General features: G+C 40.2%; 1 protein-coding gene across 4 annotated transcripts; it reads left to right on the top strand.

The window, feature by feature from the left end:
* Window positions 1-9,566: 9,566 nt before the first annotated feature.
* Window positions 9,567-12,435, top strand: LOC147623708 (uncharacterized). 4 transcript variants are annotated; one of them, XM_086820315.1, is made up of 2 exons: window positions 9,567-10,058; window positions 11,241-12,435. In XM_086820315.1, the coding sequence occupies exon 2, from the start codon at window positions 11,242-11,244 to the stop codon at window positions 12,217-12,219; it is 978 nt and encodes a 325-aa protein (XP_086676441.1). In that variant the 5' UTR covers window positions 9,567-10,058; window position 11,241; the 3' UTR covers window positions 12,220-12,435. The 4 variants fall into 4 exon arrangements, with proteins under 4 accessions (XP_086676441.1, XP_086676440.1, XP_086676439.1 ...); XM_086820314.1 differs by having other exon boundaries at window positions 11,232-12,435; XM_086820313.1 differs by having other exon boundaries at window positions 9,568-10,058; window positions 11,163-12,435.
* Window positions 12,436-12,942: the final 507 nt, after the last annotated feature.

The raw sequence follows: 12,942 nt of genomic DNA, 5'->3' as shown, positions 1-12,942 counted from the left end.
CCTGGGAGTGATGGTGTGAACGAGAGCTAGCACTCATGTATAGGGGAGTGCCATGCCCGAAGTAGATCAGTCCACAAAGGGGAGCAAGCCCAAAGCTTTGCGGAAAGCTTCGAACTTCTCACGAGGAAGTGCCTTTATGAAAAGATCGGCGAGGTTGTCCTGTGTTGGCACATAGGCCAAGTTGATCTCTCCTGTTGAGAGTCTCTCCCTGACATAGTGATAATGCACCTCAATGTGCTTTGTGCGAGCATGAAAAACTGGGTTTCTCGCAACTGCCAATGCGCTCTAACTGTCAGTGAAGATAGAGGTGGTAGACTCCTGTCCAACACCCAAGTCAGCCACCATAAGCCGTCTAAGCCACACACACTCAACCGTAGCTGTGAAAGCTGCCTTGTACTCAGCTTCACAACTAGAAGTGGCCACAGTAGGTTGCTTCTTGCTCAACCAAGATATGCATGAGCTACCGAGCATAAAACAAAAACCACTTGTTGTGGACACTCTTGTGTCATAGCAACCAGCCCAATCTGAGTCCGAAAAAGCATGTAAATCTGGCGGCAATGATCCCCCCTTGGGATAAAACAACCCAAGATGTATGATGCCACTCAAGTAGCGAAAGATGCGTTTAACTGCCTTCCAATGTTGAGACCTTGGGCTATGCATAAACCTGCTCACCTGTGAGACTGCAAACTGAATGTCCGGCCTCTTAATGCATACATAAATGAGGCAACCAACAGCTATCTGATAGAGTGTGACATCAAAGTGATCTCCAGCATCATGAAGACTCAACTTCAAACCTGTCTCCATTGGAGTAGCAATAGGCTTGCAGTCTTCAAGGCCAAATCTCCGCAACAATGTCTCAATATACTTTATCTGACACAAAGCAATACCTCCATCACACTGCTTAAATTGTATTCCCAAATAATGATGCAAATGCCCCAAATCTGACATCTCAAAAGAGGCATTCAAATCAGCCTTAAAATCAGCAATATGACTCTCATTTGGTCCTGTGTGAGCAGCATGTCATCGACATAGAGAGCAATGATTAGATGTACACCATCCACACGTTTAACATACAAAGTGCTTTCTGTTGGACTATTCTAAAACCCATGTGCAGTCAAATATGCATGTATCTTTTCATACCAAGCTCGTGGAGCTTGCTTTAAACCATATAAAGCCTTTTTCAACCTGCACACTTTGTTTTCCTGCCCTCTTTGAACAAAACCACGAGGCTACGATACATACACCTCCTCATGCAAATCTCCATTCAAGAACGCAGTCTTTATGTCCAGCTGATGTACATTCCAACCATTATGAGCTGCCAATGCACAAATGCTACGAATGGTAGTCATATGACAAGTGGGAGCAAAGGTCTCATCAAAATCAATGCCCTTTTCTTGAGCATAACCCTTTGCAACAAGTCTAGCCTTATAGCGATCAACACTGCCATCTGGTTTTCGTTTCAACTTAAAAACCCACTTACATCCAATGGCCTTTTTACCAATAGGCAAATCACACAAAGACCATGTACCATTCTTCATTATAGCATCATATTCACTTTGCATTGTAGCCAACCAATTTTCTGAAGTTTGTGCCTCATCAAATGAAAGAGGTTCTTCCTCTTCACACATACTAGACACAGCCAAAGCATAACAATCTGATGTATAAGAGGCATGCTGAAAACTTGAACGAGTACGACTAGTCATAGGTGCATCAATCTTACTATCACGCAAGGTTTGCACCAGCCATTTTGGCATACCTCTAGCCTGCTCATTTTCAGCCCTATCCTCATGAATTACATCTTGTAAATCTGCATCAAAAATAGGCTGATCTATGATGTCGTTTGAAATCTGCATAGGCTGAATATTTGCCTCATTAGGACTTACATTTGAATTCCCACCTGTAAAGAGAGGCAACAACGTATCAAATACATCCCGTGAGCTCACGCCTGTCTCTTTGGTACATGATAACAAAGGTTGCACAGCATCTTCCACAAAAACAACATCTCGACTAATCAAGATACGCTTTGACTGTGGATGATACAATCTGTAACCCTTTCTGTCAGCACTGTAACCAACAAAAATGCATTTGACAGCCTTATCATCCAATTTTCTGCGTTGTTGCACAGGCATTACAGCATAGGCCAAGCAACCAAAGACACGCAAGTGACCAATAGAAGGCTTCCTGCCATGCCAAGCTTTGTATGGAGTAATAGACTGCAAGGCCTTAGTGGGACGCCTGTTGAGTACATATGCAGCACACATGACAGCCTCAAGCCAAAACGCATATGGCAAAGCTTGGCTCTTGACCATACATCGTGCCATCTCCATAAGTGACCTGTTTTTCCTCTCAACAACACCATTTTGCTGAGGGGTATACGACACTATACATTGGTGTTTTATCCCATGACTAGCCAGAAATGCATCAAACTCTTTAGACAAGTACTCCCCCCCTGGATCAGACGGAGGGTGCCCGCAGTACAATTGGTGTTTTATCCCATGACTAGCCAGAAATGCATCAAACTCTTTAGACAAGTACTCCCCCCCTCGATCAGACGGAGGGTGCCCGCAGTACAATTGGATACATTTTCAACCATAAGAAAAAACTGTTTGAAGCACAAAAACACTTCGGACTTTGCCTTCAGTGGATATACCCATGCATGCCTCGAGTAATCATCGATGAAAGTCACGAAGTACGGAATTTGCATAGGCCCACATACATCACTATGTACAAGCTGCAATTTGCGAGTGGCCCGCATAGAACCATCCTTTGGAAATGCAGAACGCTGCATTTTGCCCAAAATACAGCCTTCACAAACATGTTTCAATGGTGCCTCAAGAGGGGGCAATGAAGCAACCATATCAAATTTCTGCAAACGCAGCAAACTAGCAAAGTTTAGATGACCAAAACGAGCATGCCATAGTTTTGCATCTGAAACTGCCTTTTCATCAGAAACTGCATTTGCTGAATCTTCCACACACTTGTCATAAGAATTGAGCCTATACAGCCCACGAAACAAGGTGCCAGATGCAATAATCATATCACCAAAAGTCAAATCATGAACAGTACATCTGTCATCCACAAATTTGACTACAAATCCAAGTCTAGCAAGCGTAGAGACAGACAATAGATTCTTCTTTATCCCTGGCACATACAAATAATCTGAAAGTGTGAAAGTGCTGCCATCTGAAAGTCTGAAAGTGTGAAAGTGCTGCCATTTGCAGCAGTAAGCATAATTTTACCAATGCCCTTCACTGGGTAAGAAGCATTATTGGCACATGTGACAGTATTCCCATTAGGGAGACAGCCTCAAGAGAAGTGAACATATCACGATGCGAGGTAATGTGCTTTGTAGCACCACTGTCAAAATACCATACATGAGAGTCAACAGAAACTGCCAAACATGCATCATGTACAGATGGATCATACTGGCAATACACGCTAAACGCCCATTCTGTATCCTGCACAACATTTGCAAAATCTGCATTTGTAGAAGCATCCGCTATTGTGGCTGCATTTGACTCTTTCTTCTTTGCCTCTTTAGCCTTTAGCTTAGGGCAATTCTTAATGACATGATCATTTGCCTCTTTAGCCTTTAGCTTAGGGCAATTCTTAATGACATGATCATTTGCCTTACAATAGTTGCACTTGGTCTTTTTCTTGCCTTTATCAAGAGCCTTCTCAGACTTATTGTTGCTACCTGTGGAAGGAGAAGAAGTTGCAGACCTACTAATAGGAGAAGAAACAGTGGAAGGGGCTGCCTTACCACTTCTTCTCTGCTGCTGGGCAGCAATAAATGCTTGATCAACTGCACGCTGCCTGGCCCTGTTTTGCCTGGACTGCGCTTCTTGCAAGAGCTTGTTGACTAAAGTATCATACTTGACAGCATCAGGTCTGTCCTCATTAAGAAGTCTCCATGTGGAAGCAAAAGTCTGATATGTCTCAGGTAAAGCATCAAGAATAGTCTGCACAAGAGGATGATCAGGAATAATCTCAGTTGCAAAAATCAACTGTTCTTTGAGATCTTTAATCTCAGCAAGAAAAACATTCATGTCATCATCTTCTTGCATAATCTTCAATTCTAGCTCTTTACGCACGTAAGCAATTTTTGCCTCGTTACGACCTGCATACAAACCAGCTAGAATATCCCAAGCCTGTTTTGCTGTTTTAGCTGAACGAATATGTGGGGTGATGTTACGTTTGACAGAAAGTGCAATCAAGGCATGAGCCTGCGTATCTTTACCATCCCAACGAGCTTGTTCAGCAGTGGGTAAAACAGCAGCAATAGTAGAGCTGCTAGAACCTGCAACATCCTCAACAGATCCTACATCCATAGAACCTGGACGTACATCCATACCTTGCACAATGTTCCACACTCCTTTTGCAACCAAAACATGCTACATCATGTATGCCCAAAGTGGGTAGTTGCTGTCTCCATCCAGTTTGTCTTCAGCAGACAACATACGAAATACATCATTGCTGTTATCAGCCATGGACTGAAACTGATGCAAAAGCTACCTGTAATGAAGCAAAGACTGAACAGAAGACAACTTGTGCTATGTAGCACGGTCCACAATAGAACACGTATGCTTGTTTTGCAGAAAACTGCACTGTCGAAATTTCTACAGAAAACTGCACTGTCAAAATTTCTGCAGAAAATGACGAAAACACTTGTGCAGAACTTGAAATGCAAAAACGGAGCCCGAAACGACCTTAGATGCAAATTCCAATGAAGGTCATCAAACGACCTTCATGGGTATATCCAATGAAGGCAAAGTCCGAAGTGTTTTTGTGCTTCAAACAGTTTATGCTTATGGTTGAAAATGTATCCAATTGTATTGTGGGCACCCTCCGTTCTGATCGAGGGGGGAAGTACATGTCTAAAGAGTTTGATGCATTTCTGGCTAGTCGTGGGATAAAACACCAATGTACAGTGCCGTATACGCCTTAGCAAAATGGTGTTGCTGAGAGGAAAAATAGGTCACTTATGGAGATGGCACGATGTATGGTTAAGAGCCAAGCTTTGCCACATGCGTTTTGATTTGAGGCTGTCATGTGTGCTGCATATGTACTCAACACGTGTCCCACTAAGGCCTTGCAGTCTATTACTCCATACGAAGCTTGGCATGGCAGGAAGCCTTCTATTGGTCACTTGCGTGTCTTTGGTTGCTTGGCCTATGCTTTAGTGCCTGTGCAACAACGCAGAAAATTGGATGATAAGGCTGTCAAATGCATTTTTGTTGGTTACAGTGCTGAGAGCAAGGGTTACAGATTGTATCATCCGCAGTCAAAGCATATCTTGATTAGTCGAGATGTTATTTTTGTGGAAGATGCTCTGCAGCCTTTGTTATCATGTACCAAAGAGATAGGTGTGAGCTCACGGGATATATTTGATACGTTGTTGCCTCTATTTACAGGTGGGAATTCAAATGTAAGTCCTAATGAGGCAAATACTCAGCCTATGCAGATTTCAAACGACATCATAGATCAGCCTATTTCTGATGCAGATTTACAGGATGTAATTCTTGAGGATAGGGCTAAAAATGAGCAGGCTAGAGGTATGCCTAAATGGCTTGTGCAAACCTTGCGTGATAGTAAAATTGATACACCTATATCTAGTCGTACTCGTTCAGGTTTTCAGCATGCCTCTTATGCATCAGATTGTTATGCTTTGGCTGTGTCTAGCATGTGTGAAGAGGAAGAACCTCTTTCATTTGATGAGGCACAAACTTTAGAAAATTGGTTGGCTGCAATGCAAAGTGAATATGATGCTATAATGAAGAATGGTACATGGTCTTTGTGTGATTTGCCTATTGGTAAAAAGGCCATTGGATGTAAGTGGGTTTTTAAGTTGAAACGAAAGCCAAATGGCAGTATTGATCGCTATAAAGCTAGACTTGTTGCAAAGGGTTATGCTCAAGAAAAGGGCATTGATTTTGATGAGACCTTTGCTCCCACTTGTCGTATGACTACCATTCGTAGCATTTGTGCATTGGCAGCTAATAATGGTTGGAATGTACATCAGTTGGACATAAAGACTGCGTTCTTGAATGGAGATTTGCATGAGGAGGTGTATGTATCGCAGCCTCATGGTTTTGTTCAAAGAGGGCAGGAAAACAAAGTGTGCAAGTTGAAAAAGGCTTTATATGGTTTAAAGCAAGTTCCACGAGCTTGGTATGAAAAGATACATGCATATTTGACTACACATGGTTTTCAGAATAGTCCAACAGAAAGCACTTTGTATGCTAAACGTGTGGATGATATACATCTAATCATTGCTCTCTATGTCGATGACATGCTGCTCACAAGACCAAATGAGAGTCATATTGCTGATTTTAAGGCTGATTTGAATGCCTCTTTTGAGATGTCAGATTTGGGGCATTTGCATCATTATTTGGGGATACAGTTTAAGCAATGTGATGGAGGTATTGCTTTGTGTCAGACAAAGTATATTGAGACATTGTTGCGAAGATTTGGCCTTGAAGACTGCAAGCCTATTGCTACTCCAATGGAGATAGGTTTGAAGTTGAGTCTTCATGATACTGGAGATCACTTTGATGTCACACTCTATTAGACAGCTATGGTTGCCTCATTTATGTATGCATTACGAGGCCGGACATTCAGTTTGCAATCTCACAGGTGAGCAGGTTTATGCATAGCCCAGGGTCTCAGCATTGGAAGGCAGTTAAACGCATCTTTCGCTACTTGAGTGGCACCATATATCTTGGGTTGTTTTATCCCAAGGGGGGGATCGTTGCCGCCAGATTTACATGCTTTTTTGGACTCAGATTGGGCTGGTTGCTATGACACAAGAGTGTCCACAAGTGGTTTTTGTTTCATGTTCGATAGCTCATGCATATCTTGGTTGAGCAAGAAGCAACCTACTGTGGCCACTTCTATTTGTTGTGAAGCTGAGTACAGGGCAGCTTTCACAGCTACGATTGAGTGTGTGTGGCTCAGAGGGCTTATGGTGGCTGACTTGGGTGTGTTGGACAGGAGTCTGTCACCTCTATCTACACTGACAGTCAGAGCGCACTGGCAGTTTTGCGAGAAACCCAGTTTTTCATGCTCGCACAAAGCACATTGAGGTGCATTATCACTATGTCAGGGAGAGACTCTCAGCAGGAGAGATTAGCTTGGTCTATGTGCCAACATAGGACAACCTCGCTAATCTTTTCACAAAGGCGCTTCCTCGTGAGAAGTTCGAAGCTTTCCGCAAAGCTTTGGGCTTGCTCCCCTTTGTGGACTAATCTACTTCGGGCATGGCACTTTCCTATACATGAGTGCCAGCTCTCATTCACACCATCACTCCCAGGGGGGATTTGTTGCCATATATATAGGCAGTGATGTGTGTGAACACACTTAGGACTGTCCAGGCAGTTTTTCCCTCTTTAGGAGGTTTTTTCCCTCGGCTTGTATATACGCCCATCATTCTAGGGCTAACTTATCTTTTGTACATTGACACAATCTAATTGACACAATCTAATACATTGTGTGTTGTGTGCATTCTTGCTTCTTCTTCTCCAAGCTTTGTGTGCTTTTCCTGCAACCTTATATCCAACAAGAATTATCATGATTTTCTTCTAATTTTTTCTAATTTTATAGGGCCTCAAGATATGATAATTTTGAATTCCACCAAACCTATCTTATGGCATTTCAAACCTATATTCTTCCAAAAAAATTTTAGCAATTGATTTGCCAAAATACCAATTTTTAGGATTTTTAAAAATAATTTCTAGAATATTCCTAATTTTTCCTGAGAATCCCATCATTCACAAAATTTCCAATTCCACTTGACAATTATCAAATCCAATGAAAATTTATAATTTTTATGGATTTTCTAATTTTTTGGGCCAAAAATATATTTTTAAAAGAATTGGAATGGTCACGGGCGCTCAAATGGACACACCACATGCCAAACACCAACCCCACATTTTCGAGAAATTTAAAATAACCTTTGTCTAATTTTTCACTAATTTTTACGAATTTCTAAAAATTTTTAATTTACCCCGAACGCATTAGAATACGAACGGTCAAAAAATTTTGGAATCCTAATAGTTTTCCCAGAATACTGAAAGCCAACAGTTTCGAAAAAATGAAAAGACAAAAAAAATCAGAATGTGAAAGGTCAAAAGTTTCCGGAATCCGAAAGGTCAAAAGATTTTTCGAAATCCGGAAAGCCAAAAGGTTTCCCGGGAATGCGAAAAGCCAAGAGATTCCAAGAAAAATTTTCAGTGAAAAAAGAAATTTTTTTAGATAACCAAATCTCTTTTTCCCTTTTTTTCAAGCTTTTTTGAGAAACATTGAAAAGCTTTTTTGAAAAAAGAACTCTTTTTTAATATATTTAAAAGGTTTTAATAAAAGCTTTTATAAGCTTACTCTTTAAGGTTATATAAAAAAAACATTCTTTGGGGGGGATGGCGATCCCCCCCCCCCCCCCCCCCCCGCGGCGAGTGCGCTAATTCCAAATGAGAGAGAGAAGAGACTCTCTTCTCTCTCCACTCTTCTCTCTCCACTGTCCTCTCTTCTTCTTCATCCAACCCCCCCCCCCCCCCCCCCCGCGGCGAGTGCGCTAATTCCAAATGAGAGAGAGAAGAGACTCTCTTCTCTCTCCACTGTCCTCTCTTCTTCTTCATCCAACCAACTTCTCTCTCCACCCCCTTTTCTCTCTTAACAAAGAAGGGAATTAAGTATTAATTAAAATTTCCTTAATCATAATTAAAGTTTAATTGTGATTAAAATTTTCTTAATCATAATTAAAGTTTAATTACTTTGGACCTTTTGTTCTTAAGCACTTTGCAAAAATACTTGGCTTAGATCTATAGATCTTGCCAACTCATTAGGGTCATGGCATCTCATTCATGTGCGCTCTTCTAATTTCCTTCATACGCTTTGGTGTTATAACAACAATGAAGTACCACATTTTTTTCTGGCTTATATATAGTTGGACACTTGTTCTCCCTTTTTTTGGCTCATTGTTTACAATTTAAGAATTGGTTGATCTCATAACTGTGGCTAAGTTCTCCTCATTAATTTATTCTCATCTGTTATCCATGAATCTTGGTATCCTTGAACAAATCCACACACCATTTCTTCATACATCTTAGCAAGCATATGAGAGAAGGCTCTTGCTAATAATCCACAAGTAGTCTTTCTGTGCCACTAATGAGTAGGTTAAAGCAAATTCTTTCAAAATTATAGAAACATGACTACCTCAACATTTAATATTATGGTCATCTTCTCCATTTTGACTTTCTCTTCCTCATTGTCAAATGATGCAAAGTGTACAAAGCGAGGATAATGATTCTGTCACTTCTTCGTGGGGCTTCTTCCTCAAATGTGCTTGCCACACTCTTCTCCACTGTACAACGTACATATTAAAAGTTTGCATCATTTTTCCATTTTTTGTCCTTAAATGCGGAATGCTTGTTTAGTTTAGCTAAGCTCTTGGGAATTGCATTTTTCTAAGAAATTTTTGACATTTGGATTGTTAAAGACCCATATGACCTTATCATGTTGAAAAGGTCAACTTTTTTAATGTCCATAATAAAGCACTAGTAATGCATTTGTCTTTAAGAGCTAAGCTCTTGGGAATTGCATCTTGTGAGAAATTTTAAACAGTTGGATTGCTGATCTTATCATGTTTTGTTGTAAAAGTCTTGTTGAATGTCCATAATATGTTGTAAGTTTTACACAATTAGAGATGTTTAATAGCCCTTACTACACTTGATGAATTTCTAGAGTAGCTTGGATTTGCAAATAATTGGGGAGTGAGCCAAGAAAAGGCAAAGGTGAAAGGGGGAAACGTCAAATGGGTGTGAGGTGAGTCAAAGGAAGCGTTGAGAGAGAGAGAGAGAGAGAGAAGGTGCAGTCGCAGCCTTTGCCCTTGCAAGGCCCATCTGGTATGTGGGATATTTGCTCAGATCCCTTCAAAATCTGAGGTTTTTGGCCTTCGTGCAGCATTCTCACGGTCTGCCCGAGCTGCCTTTCCCTGCAGAAAACATGGCTTCAATACACGTCTTTGAGAACGTTGCATAGCAAAGGTCCCGCCTTTCTTTTTGGTAAGACCTAGATACCCTAATTTTTCCCGTTTTCTTAAAAAAGTAATTCTCACTATAATTTTACTATTTTGTTCACTGCATATGGAGATTTTACACACACACACACACGCTACATATATATATGTGTGTGTGTATATATATATATATAATATATATATATATATATATATATATACACACACACACACACATATAGACATATATACATATATATACATATATACATATAGACATATTTACATATATATACATATACATATATATATATATATATACATATATATATATACACACACATATATATATATATATATATGTGCCACTTGGGTGCCACCCACATGGCAATTTTCATCAGTGTTCTGGCTCTTTATTATCATAAACATTGTGATCTCGATGTAACATTTATAGTTTGGGCCACACTCCCAAAATTACTTTTTAATTATGCTAATCATTATTTTTATAACTATAATGAGGAAAACTTCCTTTTGAAGTAAACTTAACATCATGATATAGTCAAGACATTAATCTAAATCCAATTGCTACTATGTCTACTTCTATTTGATAAAGAAAATGATTTAAAATTAACCATAAGAACCAACCTAGTCTTAGGGTAAGTAGGGTGATGGTGATGACCTGATCAGCCTTGAGCTTGGTCTTGATATATATATATATATACATATATGTATATATATATACATATATGTATATATATACATATATACATATATGTATATATATATATATATATATATATATGTAGTGTGTGTGTGTGTGTGTGTGTACATATATATATATATATATATGTATCATGTGTGTATGTGTGCAGCTTGACATTGTTGCCATAAATTTTTTAGCAATTTTTGACATTTTCTTTTCTTCTATTTTATTTCTGTAACTGGTTTGTTTGATCACCTCATCTCAACCTAACATGATCTGATCACCTTTTATATGATGATGTTTTGTTAGAGCAATTATGGTGCTTTTCCCTAGCATGTTCTGAACATGTTAGTTACAGCTAGCATGTTCTGATCATCTTACTCATGATATATTTTAGTGCTTTTTCTTAATCTTGTTGTTGAAGACATGAAGCAACTGTTCTCTTAGTTTGCAGACAAAAGGTTACCTTTTCAGAGAAGTTGTAGGGCATAGCTGTGAATGATACACCATGGATAGTGATGGCAGAATGGGATTGCGTTGCATTATGGCACCAGAGCAGGCGGAGCATCTGGCTCTCAAGGAATATGCAACCATCAAACTGATGCAAGTGATTGCAGAGCGTGATGTTGCCATTGTGGAAAGGGACAGTGCACTGGCTGAAAAGAAAGCTGCTCTAAATGAGAGAGATTCGGCCTTTCTACAGCGAGACATTGCAGTTGCTGAAAGAGATGCTGCAATAATAGAAAGAGATAATGCCATGGCTGCCTTGGATACTGCCAGAGGACACAGGGCTCTTGGCTGGAATCAGTATAAAAGGCAACCAGAAATTAAAGGAAAAGATGCTACATTGCTGCAAATGAGCCTTCCAAATGTTCCTTTCAGCGTGGAAGAAGCACACACCTTCGCCATTGATTCTTCTATGCTAGGCTTTATCAGCAACACTGAGAAATTGCAGCAAGTGCCAAATGGTAGGTCCCGGAAGAAAGAAACTCCAAAGAGTAAAAGAGACAGAAAGTCATCTGCAACAACAGCTACTGATGTATCAAAGCCAGACATAAAAAAGAAACGCATTGAGCACGGTGGTGTCATGCAGGAGGGTGTTACCCCTCTTATTTTACCTGTTGTCCCTTATCTCGGACAAGAAGCAGATCAGCAACAACCAAAGAACGAGATGCACCATTCTGTGCAGGAGGGTAAGGAACTTGATTATGTTATTAGTACACCTATACCATATTGTTCCTGTACGGGCACCAGTCAGCCCTGCTATAGATGGGGAAATGGTGGTTGGCAATCAGCTTGTTGCACTACCACGTTGTCTGTGCATCCATTGCCTATGAATCCCATAAAAAAAGGATATAGGTTACCGGGGCGGAAGATGAGTGCTGGTGCATTTCAAAAACTGGTGAAAAGACTTTCTCAGGAGGGCTTGGACCTGTCCCAGCCGATTGACTTGAAAAATTATTGGGCAAAGCATGGCACCAACCGATACGTCACCATCAAGTAACAATTTACAGGCTCCTGTAGAGGTTTGATGGAATCTATGTGCACTAAGCAGTCATGCTGACCATGCATTTGCGTGTTTTTGTATGGTCTATGAGTTAGTTTAATTTGCAGCACTCTCGGGCATAAGGGAGTTTTTGTTTTCATTGAATCTATGAGTGATGTATATTTCTGCTTCACTGGCAAACACCAACTAGAAATTACATATACCTTAAATCTTCCATGAAAGAACAACAGGGACCTATGGAAGGTGGAGAAAATGATATGGTGCCATTTGGAACTGTCTTCACCAAATACTGTGGGAACATAGTCGTGGTCTCTGTGTTTGTGGAAGTTTTAATGCGTCAAAGTTAGTTTTTCTTACTTTTCCTTGTATAGGCACTTGAGTGCATCATGTTAAAATTTCATTGAAGCCTCAGAGATTCTTGTGACAGGAGGTAAGCACAGAAGAATCAGCAGATGTGTCCTTTCAGATTATTGTGCAAGATTTGGCAGTCCTGGCTTTGCCATCACAAGCTGATAGAACTTTTGCATTTTTATGTTGAGCTTTAGCGATACAGGTACTGCACATTTGGCTTATTATTCCAACATACTGTGTATAAGCTTGATGGTATATATTCATGCTCAAGTTCAAGCAGTACCAATGTGAGCAAACATGCCTTGTGCATGCATGGAAGCAGTAAGCTGTAATACTCTGTTGGGCTTTGCTCTGAGCACACCTTAGGAT

The sequence above is a fragment of the Cibotium barometz genome, chromosome 26, assembly GCF_041138505.1.
Source record: "Cibotium barometz isolate CiBa-2024 chromosome 26, ASM4113850v1, whole genome shotgun sequence".
In the NCBI taxonomy this organism is placed as follows: domain Eukaryota; kingdom Viridiplantae; phylum Streptophyta; class Polypodiopsida; order Cyatheales; family Cibotiaceae; genus Cibotium; species Cibotium barometz.
The sequence above is the reverse complement of the archived record's forward strand: the minus strand, read 5'-3'. Positions and strand labels throughout refer to the sequence as shown.

What these genes read in the sequence shown, in the direction of transcription:
- LOC147623708 (XM_086820313.1), top strand. Translation starts at nt 11,224, where the DNA reads ATGGATAGTGATGGCAGAATGGGATTGCGTTGCATTATGGCACCAGAG.